The sequence below is a fragment of the Delphinus delphis genome, chromosome 14 (genome assembly GCF_949987515.2).
Source record: "Delphinus delphis chromosome 14, mDelDel1.2, whole genome shotgun sequence".
In the NCBI taxonomy this organism is placed as follows: domain Eukaryota; kingdom Metazoa; phylum Chordata; class Mammalia; order Artiodactyla; family Delphinidae; genus Delphinus; species Delphinus delphis.
In genome coordinates, this window is record NC_082696.1 from 68,269,413 (window position 1) to 68,287,195 (window position 17,783).

The 17,783-nt window shown below is 39.5% G+C and overlaps 1 protein-coding gene across 1 annotated transcript in view; it reads right to left on the bottom strand.

Annotated features, from left to right (window-relative positions):
• ZNF292 (zinc finger protein 292) overlaps positions 1–17,512 on the bottom strand; it is an 87,617-nt gene extending 70,105 nt beyond the window's left edge. The window contains exon 1 of the mRNA XM_060030252.1: positions 17,339–17,512. Within this exon, the coding sequence (XP_059886235.1) occupies positions 17,339–17,506 (168 nt within the window). The 5' untranslated portion in view covers positions 17,507–17,512. The remainder of the gene's footprint in view (positions 1–17,338) is intronic.
• Between the last annotated feature and the right edge of the window lie 271 nt (positions 17,513–17,783).

Below are 17,783 nucleotides of genomic sequence, written 5' to 3' on the forward strand. Positions count from 1 at the left end.
CTATTTTCCTTTAAGATGAGGAGACTCACCTCTTTGTAATTATAATCTTTCTCTAGTACATCACACCTTTACTGAATGTCACGTCAAAGACTTAAATAATGTACCATTCTTTCCACTGCAGGGGGAAAAAACTCCTATTTGTAACTTTATTAAAAAGCACATTTTTTTCTTTTCAAAAGCACTCACTGTATACATAGTAATTATAAGCTAGGGTTTTTTAAAAAATCGGCTCCTCTACAGGAAATATAATTTGCTTTTAAAATTTTATTTAAAATACTAACTGGATAAATGCTCCACTGGGAAAATCATCATCTACAGAGTCAGGGCCATCAGTTTTATCTTCAATAATATCTCTACCCAAAGCTGTCACAAATAGTGAAGTTAAAGCAGTAGGACCAGGAGGTAAGAAACCCCTCAAATAGGATTCTGGTGTTCTACTGTTTCATTAACTTTTAAAAAATAATGTAATTTATTTAATACACTATGCAGATTCATTACTTCCATACCAGTGTAAACGTTACTGGATATAGCAAAATTATTTCCTATAGAATCAATAATCTGATCATTAATTTACTTCTATTCTTTTCTCCTTCAACTTCTGGAAACATTATCATCATCCATTTTAAGTATATATCACTGCTTCAAAGAAAAAGCTAGAACTAGGGTTCACAAAAACCAAAGTGGAAGTCAGAAATCCAGTAACTGGAAAATTGAGAAAACTTCCTGGGAATGAATGTAGTATTAATAGAACACTTTAGTCAACTGTACAGCAATAGCTGCAGACATGTGGTAAATGTTATTAAAGACATGAGAGGAATCTTAAAATCAGCAAAGCTACTGATTTTAAATATCCACAAGAAAATTCAAATATGAAAATATTAAACAGAATCAAATTCAGATGTCTACAAATAAACCATTTAACAAGTGAGCACAGCGAAGAAATTAGTCAAAACAGCACTTCTTTGTCTCCTTGCCTCAACAGCTCCAGTCCTCTGGGAGTGTGGGTGTGTTTTTCTTTTAACCCAAACTCCTACTTGGGGAATTTTTTTTTTAAAAGATAACTCATGCCTGCCATTTGCTAATTTACCAAAAAAAAAAAGACCAGGTGGAAATTTTTTGAGCAATAAATATGCCAATAACTTAATAGGATTGAAAAGTTATCACTTGACGTTTCCTGACTCTTTAAAGTATGAGAGATATTTAACTATGAAACACAATGACTCCATTCCCTTACCTCAACAATTTTTGTGACCAGTGACTTTTAAGGACCACTACAACATAATTATAATCCCACTAGAATGAAAACCTGAATTTACAACCATGGTATTTTTTTAAATACCAAAGCTAGTTTCCATGGACTAGCAAGCAGATGAACCAAACAGGCAATGTGTATAAGGCAGAAAGTACTGGTATTAATCTACATACAGTTTTTACGCTCAGTATGCACTTTATCTCATTTTAGCCCACTGCATCAGATAGGGTCAAACCAAAAACCTGGGAACCACACAGTAATTTGAACAGGGAAAGTTTCACATAAAGAATTATTAATTTTAACAGAGGAGTAACACATATAAACAAGTAAACAGTGCTCTAAAGCAGGGATCACCAACCTCCAGGCCACAGACCAGTACCGGCCACACAGCAGGAGGGGAGCGGCAGGCGGGCGAATGAAGCTCCACCTGTATTCACAGCTGCTCCCCATCGCTCGCATAAACGCCTGAGCTCCACCTCCTGTCAGGTCAGTGGCAGCTTTAGATTCTCATAGGAGCTCGGACCCTACTGTGAACTGCACATGTGAGGGATCTAGGTTGCGTACTCCTTATGAGAATCTAGTGCCTGATGACCTGCGGTGGAGCTGAGGCGGTGATGCTAGCGCTGGGGAGCGGCTGCAAATATAGATCATCATTAGCAGAGAGGTTTGACTGCACAGAGACCATAATAAATCAACTGCTTGCAGACTCATGTCAAAACCCTACCAGTGAGTGGCAGGTGAAAACAAGCTCAGGGCTCCCACTGATTCTGCATTATGGTGAGTTGTATAACTATTTCATTATATACTACAATGTAATAATAACAGAAATAAAGTGCACAATAAATGTAATGTGCTTGAATCACCCCTCCCCACCCCCATCCGTGGAAAAACTCTCTCCACGAAACCGGTCCCTGGTGCCAAAAAGGTTGGGGACCGCTGCTCTAAAGAATCCCCAAGAACTGAGAGAGTACCAGAAGGAAAAAAACAAACCTGAAGGAGGGCTCTTCCCCAAAGCTAGGGTTTGAACCTTGTTGGAGAAGGTACGGTTACAGCCTACTGGAATCGCAAAGAAGTTTGCCAGGTTAGGTTGCCTGTGCCTAAGTGGCCGGTAGGTGAGTCTGCAAAGAGAGCTGAGGACCTGCTTGCAAGCAGTACCTGCGTGGGGAGGGCCACGGAAACAACCTTGTACAGCTCAAGCAGCCGCGCAGGGAAAGTGGGGTGCTGGTGGCCGGGGTGTGCAATGTCCGTGGCAGGAGAACTGTGGTGAGGCAAGTCACAAAGTCGGGGCTGGGGCTGTGAGCTCACGAAGAACCTGTCCACTCGGGGCACTCATCTGGGGCAGAGGACCACTGAATGTCCTCCTATCTGTGTCACTAGCAGTCATGCAGCAGCAGCAAGAAACACAAACAGAAGCCCCTTCTTTGTGTAATGGCCCTTCAGCATCCTCTACTGACGCAGCTTAACATCGATCAACAGAGAAATGCTTAAAGGGCCAAGCTCCAATACCACAGAGCAAGTAACAGAGTTGATTCAGAGCTAAGAGAGAATCTGGTAACAGGCACACTCAATACTCAGGGACGTTCATAAAGGGTAAAGCATGACAGAAACAATAAACTGGAAATACACATTACATTAAATTTGCCTAAAAGACAATATGAAAAAAATTCTGATTGGGTCACTGCTGTCATTTCTCCAGTACACTATGAAAATGGGGAAAATAAATCAGCACTCACTTAATAACATATCTCAGAAACTTCAGCTACTCACAGCACTATAAACCAGAGGTTTCCAAACAGAGTATAAAATGCGGTACGGAGGGGGGAAAAAACTGTTCCTATGAAATCTATCTAAAACAAACTTTATAATTTAACAAACAGACTCAAATAACTATATAAGCTGAAATAATACGCGCGTGCACACGGGTGTGAAATTTATGAGACATTCCCATACTAAGGGTTCCTATTCAAATGTTTACGGGTAGGATACCCAATTAAAAGCAGCTTAAAGACCGCTGATGACCTACTTTTCCCCATGGATTTTAGGCACCTCTTTGCACCATATAAAAAGACCAAACATGGGCTTCCCTGGTGGCGCAGTGGTTGAGAGTCCGCCTGCCGATGCAGAGGACACGGGTTCGTGCCCCGGTCCGGGAAGATCCCATATGCCGCGGAGCGGCTGGGCCTGTGAGCCATGGCCGGTGAGCCTGCGCGTCCGGAGCGTGTGCTCCGCAACGGGAGAGGCCACAACACTGAGAGGCCACGTACCGCAAAAAAAAAAAAAAAAAGGCCAAACACAACACAAATGCAGTTTTTTCCTTAATCCAATGAAATAAAGAATTGATCTTAGTTATATTTGGAGATTAGTAACAGATTTCTTCAACAAGTTGCCCTCATTGTAATTTATAAATATGTATTGATTACCCTTAAAAGACCTATACATTACTCAAAGAAATTCAAAACTAATAAGATTCCCACTACTACTAAACAAATAACTTTACTTAACACATTATTAAATAAAACTATTACTCAAACTCCACTACAATAACTGCTTATATTCATTGCTCTGCTTTCCTGAGGTTTAGTTTCAAATGATTAAATTTTACTATTGTAAATTATCTTTGTGCCCTAAAACAAATTTCAACAATTAACACTTACATATTCCTCCCAAAAAGAAAAAAAAAAGTTTTACTTAGTTTGGGTTTTGCTTTTGTTTGTTTTTTAAAAATTAAGTCTGAGTTAATTGACTTGGGCTAGCTACTTTACTTCTCCATGCCTCAGCAGTCTCTCATACATAAGGAGAGTAACCACCTACTTCAGAGGGTTGTTGAGGATTACAATGAGTTCATCTCTCTCAATCTCTCTCTCCCTCTCAAACACACACACTTACACTTAACAGTTCCTGGCACACAATCAGCATTTAATGAACGCAAGCTATTAAGAGAGCTACTACTTATCATTCATTCATGTTTGCTTTATAAAAACTATACATATTTGATCCAACTGAATCCTTGCCTTGAACACAGAAACCCAATGTCAGAATTGAGATGAAACAACTGTGGTCAGAAGAAACCTAATTACAGGAAGTAATGGCCTCTTATGAGCACAAAATTCACCCCACATTTAAAACCAGCCTATTCAAGCAAAAAAAGAGGAGACAACCATTTAACAGATTTAATCACTTATTAAGCCATGGCCCCTGCTTTTAAGAAGCTCCAATTTGGGGAGAGGGCGAGGAGACAATCTTAATATAGAAAAACTATGATAAAAGCCAGAAAAAATACAGTTCAATAAGAAGGATGGGGAATATGCCATTAAATCCATTTAGGAGTATAGGAAAGCCTCATGAAAAAGATAATAATACCTCATAATCTCATCACAGATTGAAGGAAATAAATATGGAGAAATGGGGTTGATAAAAGAAGGAAATCCTAAAGGGGAAAGCTGGAGCCAAAGCACAGAGGTGAGGGAAGTTATGAAAACTGTAGTATAAGAACAGACTACAAACCCCTAAGGCTCTATATAAAAAAGAAATGAAGAGATATGGCTGCCAATCAGCCAGGCTGGCATGCTAGGTGTCATGTCATGAAAGTCCCTGAATGTAAGGCTAGTGAGCTTGAATTTTATTTTTCATGGAATAGCATTTTATGCAGTGCTTACTAATGTGGGGGGTGCTGTGCTGATGCCTCATTTACCTCACAATACTACGATCCTCATCTAATAGGTTAAGAAACTGAGCCCATAGTCAGTAAATGGTAGAGCTGGGATTTCAACTCATGGTGTCTGAGCTCTTCCACATTGTGCTACCTTCTAAAAGTCTTTAAAAATATGATATCCATGCTTTAAAAAGATAACATAATCTTAGCGACAATGTAGAAGATAGATTAGTGGAGAGAATGGAGAACAGAAAAGTACCTTCATGAAAAAGATGTTTGTTGAATTTTTTGTTGCAAGAAACTAAGTAGCCACTAATAGCATATCAGATCTAACCAGAGAAGGATACAGGAAACAGTGCATGAATAAAATTGACAGAACTCAGTGACTGGGCTGTGGAGGTGAAAGGCGGCGCTAAAAATGACTCAAGATTTCAAAACCTAAGTTTGAGGGGGAAGGGAGGAATGTCACCAATACCAACAGGCTTTCTTTTTGATGGGGAGTGGGGAGTGGGGAGGAGAGTAGATGAGTTCAATTTCAGTCTTGTTTAATTAGAAGTACCTACTGAACCTCACGAGGAAGAGTTCCACAGGTGGCTGGAAGCAGGAGTCAAGAGCTAAGAAGAGTGGCAAGGTCCAAGAGAATGGACCCCTGGAAATCCTATCCAGAGTGAGTGACAGGAGATGCTGTCAGAGTGGATGCCTGCTGAAGATTAGTATGTGAAGCACGACTGTCAACCAGGGCTCAGGAGCCACCTTCTGATTAGAGTCCTGTCTCAGATATGTTGATGAGATGGGGAAAATGGTTGAGGGTCATTAATGAAGAGTGAAAGGAAGAAAAGAACACTGAGGAAATGCCACAAAAAAATTCAGAAATGTTGTATCTACTCCGTCTAAATATATTAATACTAGCTAATAATTACCATGCATTTCCAGCGGTGAAAGGAAGAGTCAGTGAAGACGACTAAGGAACAGTCACAAAGGTAGGAGAATCAGGAGAGCAGTGTAAATAAACTGAAGGGAGATGAACTTAAGATGGGGTCACAAACACTTTTAAATGCCAACAAAGGCTGAGCAGGCAGCCACTTCAGCCTGTAGCCACGCATGAGTCCAATACTGCCCGATCTTCTGATTTTCCAGGAAAAGCCAAACACTCTCATTTCAACATGAAAGCTTATGATTTTTAAAATGCTAACAATTAAATTTTATTAAACACAATATGCAGGTATATGAAATAGTCTGAGCTGCTGGATTGCTACTTGGGTCTAAATTTAATAAAGTATTATAAATATGCCAAGCAGTGACCTTCAAAAGAGTGTCTTCACCAGTGTGGTGAGGGGTAGAATCCAAACTGCAACAGAAGGTAAGAAATGAAGGCAACGTACAGAGTACTTTTCCAAAGACGTCTGGCAAGAAAGACTAGAAAACAAGAGTTAGAGAAAGACATTTTTAGGATAGGAGACATCTCATATGTGGAGAGAAGGGGTCAGAGAAAAGAGAGAAATCTGAAGACACGATCAACATAGCAAAAAGATGAGAAAGACACACACACCCATCTCTGTAGGCTAAAGGACAGAAGCGATGGAAAGAAAAATGTGAAGAAACAGGAAAGTGGAAAGGTTCTTTGAGAAGGTGCACAGACGAAAAGATCCACTTGCCAGGAAACAGCCACTTCTTTGGAAACCCAAGGAAGAAAATAAAAGATCTAGAGAAAACATGAGATGAAGATTTGAGGGAATATATAAGATGGTCGAATTAAACGTAAGCACTAAGTATATCTGTGGGGCTGTTTCATGCATAAGTTTCACTATTATTTAATATTTATTGTTTCTCTGATAAGGTACAGTTTCTCTATTTAGACATTCACATCAGTGTCACGCTTCCAGAGAAGCAAATTTATTTTAAATCTTAGGTATCAAAAAATGAGTTTATTTAGTGTGCCTTGGTATGTAAAACAAAAATAAGCAGCACAATTAAAAGTCTTTAAAGATAAAATATATTAAAGTCTTCAGTGATGGCTTTATTATGCCTCTAAGACAAGAACATTCATTATATTTTGGGAGAGTGCAGAAAAGCAGTAGAATGAGGGAAAATAAGAAAAAAGAACCATTTGAGAAGAAAATAACAGCAGAAGAGAACTCTGCTTGAACTCCCTTTACAACCCCTGGCAATAGCATTGTTATTTTCTGGATTAGTACTGTACTTGTCAAACTGTTCTGCAGCAGTAACTTTTCTGTTTTATACATAAGATTTCAGGTAAGACTTGGGGGGGGAAGGAAAAGGGAGTTCCCCTCATTTTTTTTTAAGTTTGATAAACTAAAGAGTATTTTACTAAGATTAATATTCGTTTATGAGAGACAGTTTCAGACCTAGTCCTTGTAAATGTATTAATAGCTAACATTTGCTGTGTGCTTCCAGCATCATAATATGCAAAGTGCTCAACAAACATTATATCTTAATCACACCAGCTTTAAGGCAGATATTATTCTTACCTCCAGTCTAGATAGAGATGAGCACAAAACCAAGCCTGAAATCCCACAGAAGTAAGGGAGCTAGAATTCTAATCATAGTTCAAAATCTATACTTTTAGTTACTAGGTAAATACTAGCTTTTCTCATCCCAGCCTCTCAAATCCCAGGTTTAAAATTTTGGACAAAGGAAAGATTTTAATTGCAAAGCCAATAATCTTCTCCTGGCACATTCACACACATTGAGTAATCTGCATGCCCCCCATGACAAAAAGACCTTTCATAAATTATTATAAAATCTAATCCTGCCTTCTCTAAAATGTAGGCTTTAAACAAGGTGGTTAATCAGTAATCTAATGCTATTTTCAAAATGACAATAATAGATGACTTCAAAATTATAGAATTATTAATGTAATAACATTATTCTAGGTCACTATCATGTATAAAACATCAAAGGTGTTTCCAAAGTAGTCTCTAAATGTAAATGAAAATGTTACTTTATACGACAACAATCGTTTTAAATAATCATGCCTTTGATCCATTCTTATACCAGCAACCAGCAAAAGTCTGTAGCATCTCCATGTCAAGGATAAAAAACAAACAAACAAAAAAAACCCCAGAAAAGTCTTAAGTAGCATGCCAAAGGTCACAATAAACAATTTCATGAAAATTAAAATTGGTGTCCTTAGAATTCCAACACTTTTAATCTACAGTATCTAATGAGCTGTCAAGCAAAGTATATATGAAAGAATCTGGAGGGTAGGTTTTCTTCATCAAGTAAAACAAGATTTATAAAAGATAATTCGGTGAGGAGGGGCACCAAACACCACAAATGTTTTCATTCAAGATACGTAAATCCTCAAAGGTCTTCTGGTGTTAAAAATAATTTCTCTTTAGGCAGCATTTGCAACATCAGATTGCCTTTTCAGAAACACTAAATAGGTCACAATATTAAATATACTAGGTCTGACTCGTTCTTGCCAACGTATTCAGTTTTACATACTAGAGTTCATTCTGAATTACTAAGGAGCAATAGTTATGACAAGCACTCAGAAACCCTTCCTAGAAAACACCTTCATGCAGGGAATTCCCTGGTGCTTTCACTGCAGGGGAGTGGGGCGGGGGAGGTTCAATCCAAAAAAACAAACAAAAAAAATGACCGGGATGGGGATCAAGTCAATTACTTACTACTTCTGAATTTAGATTACCTCTTTCTAAGTGTAAAATCTGTATCTAGGAGTGATAAACTTAAAACATAACATTGCCTATACGTCAGGCATCAATAAGGATGCCAAATGTTCCACACGAATATATTATCCATATATTTGAAATTCATTTTTTAAAGAACTGCTTCATTTTAGCCATTTAACCATATATCTCAGTCTTCCTAAACAAATGCCTAATAAAACTGAACATTTTCTGATAAATCAATGTCATACTGAACAAGTATTATATAGCAATGATGAGGCCCTAAGAGGCAATTTGGGTAAACAGACATTAAAACAGACTAAACGCTTTTTAATCCGATGATCTCACAAGTCTTCAGATTAAACAATTCATTGTTAGTAAAGCGTAACAGTGCCTGTTTTGAACACTAATTCTCTTCCTCTTCAATCTGTTTGGTCTACACTCTAACTCCAAGGTTCACCCTCACCCCAAACAAAGCATGAGCAAAAATCTTGCCTTGATAGTTGGGGACCTCCTATTTGAACCCAAAGCCATTTGACTTTTCACTGCATAACATTGCTCCTCTGAACAAAGTCACAAAGGCAGTAAAATGAGGAATGAACAATTTAGATGGAGCAGAAAGTTCCTGCTGAACAGTGAAAATATAAAAAAAAAGTAAACAATAGAGCACGGAGACCACTGGGCTCAAGCTTAAATTTGGATTTGATCCTATGTACCAGTATTTCTCAAATTGATTCCATGGACATATGCTGGGTTTTTAGCAGTCATTTAAATTTAAAATTGTATTTTAATTTTGATGCTCCTCATAAATAAAACTATGAATTTTGTGAATCAACTAGACTAGAAGGCCACCTTACAACTTAGGAGTACCTATGTGGTGCTTATTACTGAATTGAGCCCATCGACTTCCTATAAGCAGGGTTTTCCAATTTCTTGGTTATGACGTATGAATGGATCATAAAATCAAGAGCAGCTTTTAAAAACAATAATAGTAAATGAAAATAGAATGCATCACACACAGTAAAGATAAGTATTTTTTTGTGATAATTTTGTTTCAGTGGACAACTAAGTGGCAACGTAAAAAAAAAGTTACATCTTACTCTGAGCTGAGTAACTCTAAAATCTACAGACTCTCTTGGGTTTCTGCAAACACAAATTTGAGAAACACTGTCATGAGTACTGGACTGCCACTGAGGTAGAAGGATAAAAGCAGGATGTTGGGGGAATTTCACAAACTGAATGGAAGGTTAAAAGCAAGTTCATCAGTTAAAAGGAAAAAGAAGTTCAAATATTAGGACAAGAACTAGGATGTTATTACTAAACTGTACAAGGTAGAGACAACACAAAACACCACATACAGACCAGGTTTAATATTAAGGTAAAGAACCACGGCAAATAAGAAGTTGTTCCACAAACTTTCCAAAGTTACAGTGATGGAGTGGGATGCCCTTCTTCTATTTGGAAATTTAAATTAGAAAGCAGGAATAGAAATGCCTTTTGCCAATCAAGGAGAAAAGGAGTAATTGGATGTGCTTTGATGACAGAATATGTATGACAAGAAAGAAAGCAGAGGTGGGGCTATAGAAACAAAAAATTAAAATCTCACCCAAAAAAGTGCCCGGAATTGCAGTGGAGAATAAACAGAAGTGGGATATGTCATAGACTGTTATAAAATTGCTCCCTGAAGCGTCACATCTCCCTGTACCCACGAAGAGGCTGGGTATGACTACTAGTTGACGCAATGGGGCAATGGCGAACATGACACAAGCAGAGGCTTGAAAAGCAGTTGTGCTACAGAACTGGCTTTCCTGCTGCAAAGTAAAGAAATTCAGGCTACGTTACTAGAGGGTAAGAGTGGAGCAGAGATGAGCCAACTTAACTGGGGCCCCTCAACCAACCCATCAACCACAAGACATATGAGTGAGACCATCTGGGATCATTCAGCCCCAGACAACCTACCAGCTGACTGCAGAATGACCCAAAAGACCCATAGACTTGAGAACAGTAATAAAAACGGCTGTTCTTTTAAAGCCACTGTGTTTTTGAGTAGTTTGTTACATGGCAGTAACTGACACAGGATACTTCAAGAAAAACCAAAGGCTCTAACATTCTGAACTTTTTAAAATTTCAATGCCTCAACCTTGGAAGGGTAAGTCTTTAAGAAATGTAACCATATATTATCTACGCTTACAGGATCAGTTAAAATTCCTTGGTTTGGATCTTAAACCCTAAGTCTGGTTCTAATCTACCTTTTCTATCCTATTTTTCATCCCAACCCATGACATTTTTCTCCAAGATGCCAGTTTGAAAAGTTGTTCCAGTTCTCTGAGGTTTATTCCCATCCTTCCCACTTTAGTTATCCACATTCAAGACCCAATGTAAATAGTGTTTTCCTTTCCTTTCCTTTCAATTTTTAGCTAGTGTAAGTAATTTTAAAATGCTCTAGTTTTCTTAATTCACACTCTACTTATTGTATTAATCACTAGATACTTTACTATCTAATAGTATTACTTGCTTAACTATTAATATATGTACCAGATTTTGTAAGCTCTATCCACGCCATAATTCTCCACAGCTCCCTTAGTGCTCCCATATAAGAGGAATTTCAATATGTTTAAAATAAATTAAGATGTAACTGATTGAACTTTAACAAATCTTCTTGGCTAAATATATGTAAGGTGGGAAAAGGTAACATTTTTTCCTATGAGGTGCACTGTGCAACTCTAAATGATAAGAGAAACAATCAAGAGGCTCTCCTGGAAAACAATAAATAGCTAAAAGTTACACAGCGTATCTGACAAACACATTAATAAAAAGTAAACTTTCCATTTTATAAGCAAGGCTACTCACACATTGAATGATTTTATGAACTGAATTTACGTGTGCGAGTTGGGAAAAATAAGGTAATTTCTCAACTTTGACAGAATCTCCAGGAAAATAAGTACAGCAGCAGTTTCATACAGTTAAGACCATACATTTTCAAAAATCCTTGGTTTTGGAGATTAGTCATATAAAATATCATGAATGGCAATTGCAAAATACCTCTTCCCTTCCCCCATTTTAATTTAGGATCAAGAATGTTAAGAAGGAGGCAAGAAAAATTGGTAAAGTTTTCCTTTGCTAAAACTGGTATAAGTATATTCTGGAAAGCAGAATTTAATATCTCCAGCATGCAATCATACTAATTATGAACACTTAACAAATTATTTCCCCTGAGCATTACCTAAACTTTTAAAGTTTAAATGACTTATTACTCCCTCAATACCTAAAGTAATTATCACTAATTAACAAGCAAGCTATCTTATCTTCTGATTTGAAGTGACCTACAAATTAACTTAAGATAGTCTCTAATAATCAAAAGAAAGTCGAGTTTCTCAAGGAAAATATTTAAGTATTTTCAAAATTTTTGCCTCTATCATTAAAGCTAAGCAAAACATGCAGACAAACAAAAGAATCAACTTGTATCAAATAGATGAAAGAAATATATACAAAGATATACTGTAACTGCACAATTTAAACAGTAGTTCTCAACAGTTTTAATTTCATTTGTTTCTTATACCAACAAGGCACTAAACACAGTTAATAAAGGCATTAAGGTCTATGTCAAATCCTACCTTTTTAGTAAAGCCTTCTGTCTGATAACCCAGCCTGATGTGCTTACTACCTATTCTGAACTCTACTGAAATTACTACACACAAAATTAACTTACTCTTCCAAATAACCACCAACAATTAACTGATTAATTAGACACAGTTGCAGACTCGAATTACACAGTTTAAAACAGAAAGCCATAGATTTACGTGGGCAGCTACAGAATGATCTCAAAGATACCTTTTTTTGGTGAAGAAAAAGATGCAGTATAGGGCTTCCCTGGTGGTGCAGTGGTTGAGAGTCGGCCTGCCAATGCAGGGGACACGGGTTCGTGCCCCGGTCCGGGAAGATCCCACGTGCCGCCGAGCGGCTGGGCCGTGAACCATGGCTGCTGAGCCTGCGCGTCCGAAGCCTGTGCTCCGCAACGGGAGAGGCCACAACAGTGAGAGGCCCGCGTACCAAAAAAAAAAAAAAAGATGCAGTATACAGTATGTCCTGATTTTTTAATTAAAAAAAAAAAGAGAGTAGGGCTTCCCTGGTGGCGCAGTGGTTGAGAGTCCGCCTGCCGATGTAGGGGACGCAGGTTCGTGCCCCGGTCCGGGAAGATCCCACATGCCGCGGAGCGGCTGGGCCCGTGAGCCATGGCCGCTGAGCCTGCGCGTCCGAAGCCTGTGCACCGCAACGGGAGAGGCCACAACAGCGAGAGGCCCGCGTGCCGGAAAAAAAAAAAGAGTAAACAGCATTTATGGGAAGACACATAAAATACTATTAGGGGACTGTCTTTGTGGAAGGTGACTGGAGGCCTAGGGTGGGAAGGAGAGCAAGTTTTCAGTGTATGCCCTTTCTTCGTCTTTGAATTTTTAAAAACCATTTTAATGTACATTTTCAATTTAAAAAAGGGGAATAAAAAATAAAGCAAATATGTTAATGATACACAGCCTTTTGACATGTCTTCAGTTGTCTTGAAGTGATATTTAAATCTTATTAGTTTATATCCTACTACAGTCTCCTGTATCTTATATTCCCTAACATTTAAACCTAGTCCTTGCATTAAATGCTTTCTTAAAAGCACATAATTTCAATTTTATCAAAAGGTCAAATCTCTGCTTTAATCAGGATAACTAAGTATGCTGACTTTGCTACCCTCCTTAACCTAGTAAAAGTGAATTGTTTTAGTAATTGTTTAAGTAATTGCTCATAATTTCTGCTAAGAAAGTAGAAATTTTCAAGTTCAATGTGCACTGAAGCTCAGTGTGTGCATTTATATATGGTTGAAAAGCACTGACCTGGATCTGCTCCAGATTAACTGCATTTCTTAATATAACTATATTAACATGAAAAAGCATAAGGACAAAAAAAATCTTAATATATTCTTCTTTCTGGTCACTGTTTCTCAAAAGGGCACTTGTGGGTATTTAGGCAGAGGGATAAATTTTAATGGAGTGGGACTGTCCTGGTCACTTCAGAAAATGTAATATCCATGGCCCATGGGCACTAAATGCCAGTTATCACATCCCCAGTCACTGCAGTAACCGAACAACTGACCCCACGTGTTTCTAAATGTCCTTAAGAGAGAAATGTAGTGGGAAACAGTACCATGCCCAGTTGAGAAGCTGCTTATATGAATTAAGGTATGAACAAAGGTAAGAAGCGTGCGTGTGTGTATGATACAAAACCATATTTCCACAACTGCAATTCTACCTTTTAAAATAATTGTCACCAGAAGGTAAACAACCATAAACAGTCACAACTCATGTATTAATCAACGAGTCATCCAGTCCAGTATGTAATGCTGTCAACAAACACCATGCTCCAACAAATCATTCTTCAACTATTACGATGGCTTAACTTTTTAAATGAATCATTTTAAAATCCTTTTAGAACAATTCTCCTATTGGAATGCTTCTGTTCAAACTCCCAAATAAATAACCTTCCATATGAAAGATATAAATCACAGTTTACTACAATTACTTGTCTACCTTCCTCCAGACACTGTAAGATCCTTGAAGCCAGGAACCATGCTCATGGTTGCCTGGCCCTCGGTGTAGGTATTCAATAACAATGCTGAATGAGTGAGTGAATCCTGGCCTAGTCTAATACAATGGAACAGTCCCATAAGTTCCAACTACAATCTGTTTTTATATAATGATACTGAAACAAATAAATGCAATAAATTATTTCTGGTTATCCTATATTCTAATTCTAAGTTGCTTTTAGGAAAATTAAACATTATCCAGATTACAGCTAGCTTGTAAAGATATAAGGAAATCTAAAATTTTCTGACAAATACTCCCATATGCCCATCCTCTACCACCTTCCCTTCCTCCTACTCTTAAGCTTTAAGCAAACGTTCATATAAAAGTGGGACATGCTTCCAGGAAGCAACCTAATATAAACAGCAAAACAATACAGTTAACAATAAGAAAAACTTAAATGTTTTTCATTTCTATTTTACTTCTCAGAACTCAAGAAATCTGTTACTATCCTACACTTCATTCAAAAAGAAAGAAAAATCTATAAACTAGAAAGAGTAAGCAACTTAATTTCTGTAGGTTTCACTACATTCTCCAGAAACTCACCTTTTGTTGAGGTAAAAATTCAGAATATAAACTAATTCACATTTAAAAGCACTAAGCATCAACACTTGCAGAATATTAACTCTGAAGCTCACTAACTCTGACAAATATTATTCATCTTTGCCTTCTTGAAGCATGTGAATATCCCAGTTTTACAGGAAAACCTTAGATAGAAAAAGTTAAATGATAATCTCCAGGTTAGAAACGTAGATATAATTTCGAGCTCCTAGTATTTCTAGCACTGTTCTTAAACTGCTCCAATAAATTCTGTAATTGTTAACCACTGCTCGGCTCTGTTCAACCCATAGCAAAATGTTAATAATAATGGCTATGATACAATTTTAAAGAAACAACTGTTTCAAGTTACCTTCCATCTGGCAAGACCAAATTGGAAACTTATCATATATATATAAATTATATATATATAAAATGTTCCACAGGGGATTTTAAACATCAGATACACTCTACTATTCGAATAATAGAGATCACTTTTAAATGCATTTACATTATTGCGGGATTTTAGTGCATGCAATATGTCATTTTTGAAATCCACAAACCCAGCATTTGTTTTATTACTATTTCATGTAGCACTGGTCAATAAAAGCAATTTACATGTTGTAAGACTAATCACTTAAAACTAATACAGGAAATTACCTTCATGCTGACAAAAAGGAATCCTGTTTCATACATTAAAAATAATTTTAAAGTGACAAATATCTGATGTTGCACACACTCCAAATTAAGTCCAACTTGTATGAGATTCCACTTTCCCAGAATTATTAATCCTGATTATACATATTGCTGGTCAAGACTATTTACAGCAATAAGCCTTAAATCCATCAATGGAAACTGTTACCTGAAAAATGTCTTTCAGCAAAGCTAGACTTTAATACTTTTCACTGACTGAAAAGCTAACTTTACTTACAAATGAAAGAGTTCCTTTCATGGGCATCTTATTAAAGTTTTTCTTTTAATCTAAGATAAATTTTTAAATCTGAAAGACCAATTAAGAATGAGCGTTTACGGTCAGGATAGTGAAATTAGTAAATTTCAACAATTCTTTAAAACTAGGATTCAAAGGAATGACAGAATCTCTTATTATGCCATAGGTATTCACCAGACCTATATTACCTTAAGTGGGTGGCTTTCACATTGCATTTATTCCCAGACAAGTCACCATGCAATCTCACAAAGTTTTTTTGTTGTTTTGCTTTTTAAGATAACCGCCATCAAATAATTTGCGACAATAAGGTGCATAGAACGATGGAGAATTTCTGGGTATGGGATCAAGTACCCCTGATCTTATCAAGAAAGATTTCAGAACTTGGAGGCCAAAACTGAAAACGTGATCTACTCTGACATGCTAAAACGGTCCACCATTGTTCGACCTTAAGTTCAGTATCTTAACGAAACAACTTCTGTATAATGACATGTTCACAAGCTAACTCTAAATGTGACCCGTATAAATTCTTTTTCTTCCTCAAGAAGATAATCTAACCAAAATCTTGACCACAGCCAGCAGTAGCACCTTGAAATTTCAAACGTAACTGGAGGGTAGGTAATCAAGTCCAAATGTAGACACAAACTCCCCGATTTCTATCAAGCAAACAGTGCTATTAACATTCCAAATCCTGGTTAGAACGCAGTTACTGGAAAGCAGTGTCCTTGTGCAAGAAAAGGAAGGAAAGGCCTGAAACTGACCTGAGCACGGGTCCACATGAACCTCAGTCTTCTCCGTTCCACCGGGAGGCCAAACAGGGAAGGCTCCAAGTAATAGGGGGGTGGGGAGACGGCAGAGGAAGGGCAGAGAGGAAACTACACTCCTCCAAGGGTGAAGGCAAAAGAGAAGCGGACTCTGGAAAAGCCGCTGCACAGCGACATCCGACCCTAGGATACACATACAGGGACAGCTTCTTTCCACCGAGGAGAGCAACCTTCACCATGGAAGCGGTGCTCCTAACAAGTAAAGGCAGGAAGGGACAACCTCCGCGCCGCCTACTCCCGAACGTCTCGCCCAGCTAGAAGGGGTCGGCGGGGACTGCTCCTCGGAACATCAACAAAGGCCCCTTCAGTCCTAAGGCGAAACTCGAACAACAAAGGCCCGGAGACAGCGAGAACGGGGCCGGGGGCGGGACGGATGAAAGCAAAAGGAGGCAAAGGAATCAAACCAGTGGGGGCGGAGGCCCGTTGGAGTGGGACGCGGGGGCGCAGAGGCGGGGGGGCGCGGTAATCCCCAGTGCACAATAAGAGAAGGAGGAAGGGGACCTGGCCTCCATTCCCCCCTTACCCTCTCCTACGGCGGAGAGGGCTCCAGTCCTCGCAGTCTGCATCTCTCGGCCGCGGGGACCGCGCAGTCCCGAGTTCGGGGAAGGGAAGGGGAGGGGGGATTTTCCGCCCTGACCACAACTCCCTTCCCCCAGCCGGGAGCCGCCGACAACAACCGCCACAACGGCAGCCACACAAAGGCGCCTTCCTCGTACTCCCCCGCTCCCGCCCGGGCGGCGGCGCAGACGGTGCCAAGGCAGCGAGGACCACCGCACGGCCGCCAAGCGCTCGCTCGCCCTCTTCCCCCTCTAGCAGGGGGAAAGGGGGAGGGGACCCCAGGCGCCCTCACCTGGCACAGCTGCTGACAGTACTCCGTGGCCGCCTCCACGGCCGGCACCCGGCTCTCCCGCAGCTGTCGCTCCAGCTCCTGGAGCCGCTCACCCAGGCGCTGCAGCTCCGCGGCGCAGCCGCCTCCGCCGCGACTCAACCTCTCCTGCTCGGCCTCTTCGTCCGCCATCTTCACACCCCGCTCCGTCGCGTACGCACCTGGGTCACGTGATAACACAATGCCACGTTCGGCGGGGTCACGTGCCGGGCGCGCTCGCACGCCGCCGAGCACGTACAAAGGGCCCGGTGGGGAGGATGGGGGGCGGGGAGAGTGGCGCGAGGGAACCCGAGGGAGGTGAAGGGAAGGGGAAAGGAGGAGGGCGGGGTTGGGCGGTACGGAAAACCGCGGTTTACTTACCCCCAGCGGGAAGTGGGCAGCAGCGGACGAAATGGGCGGGCCGGTGGAG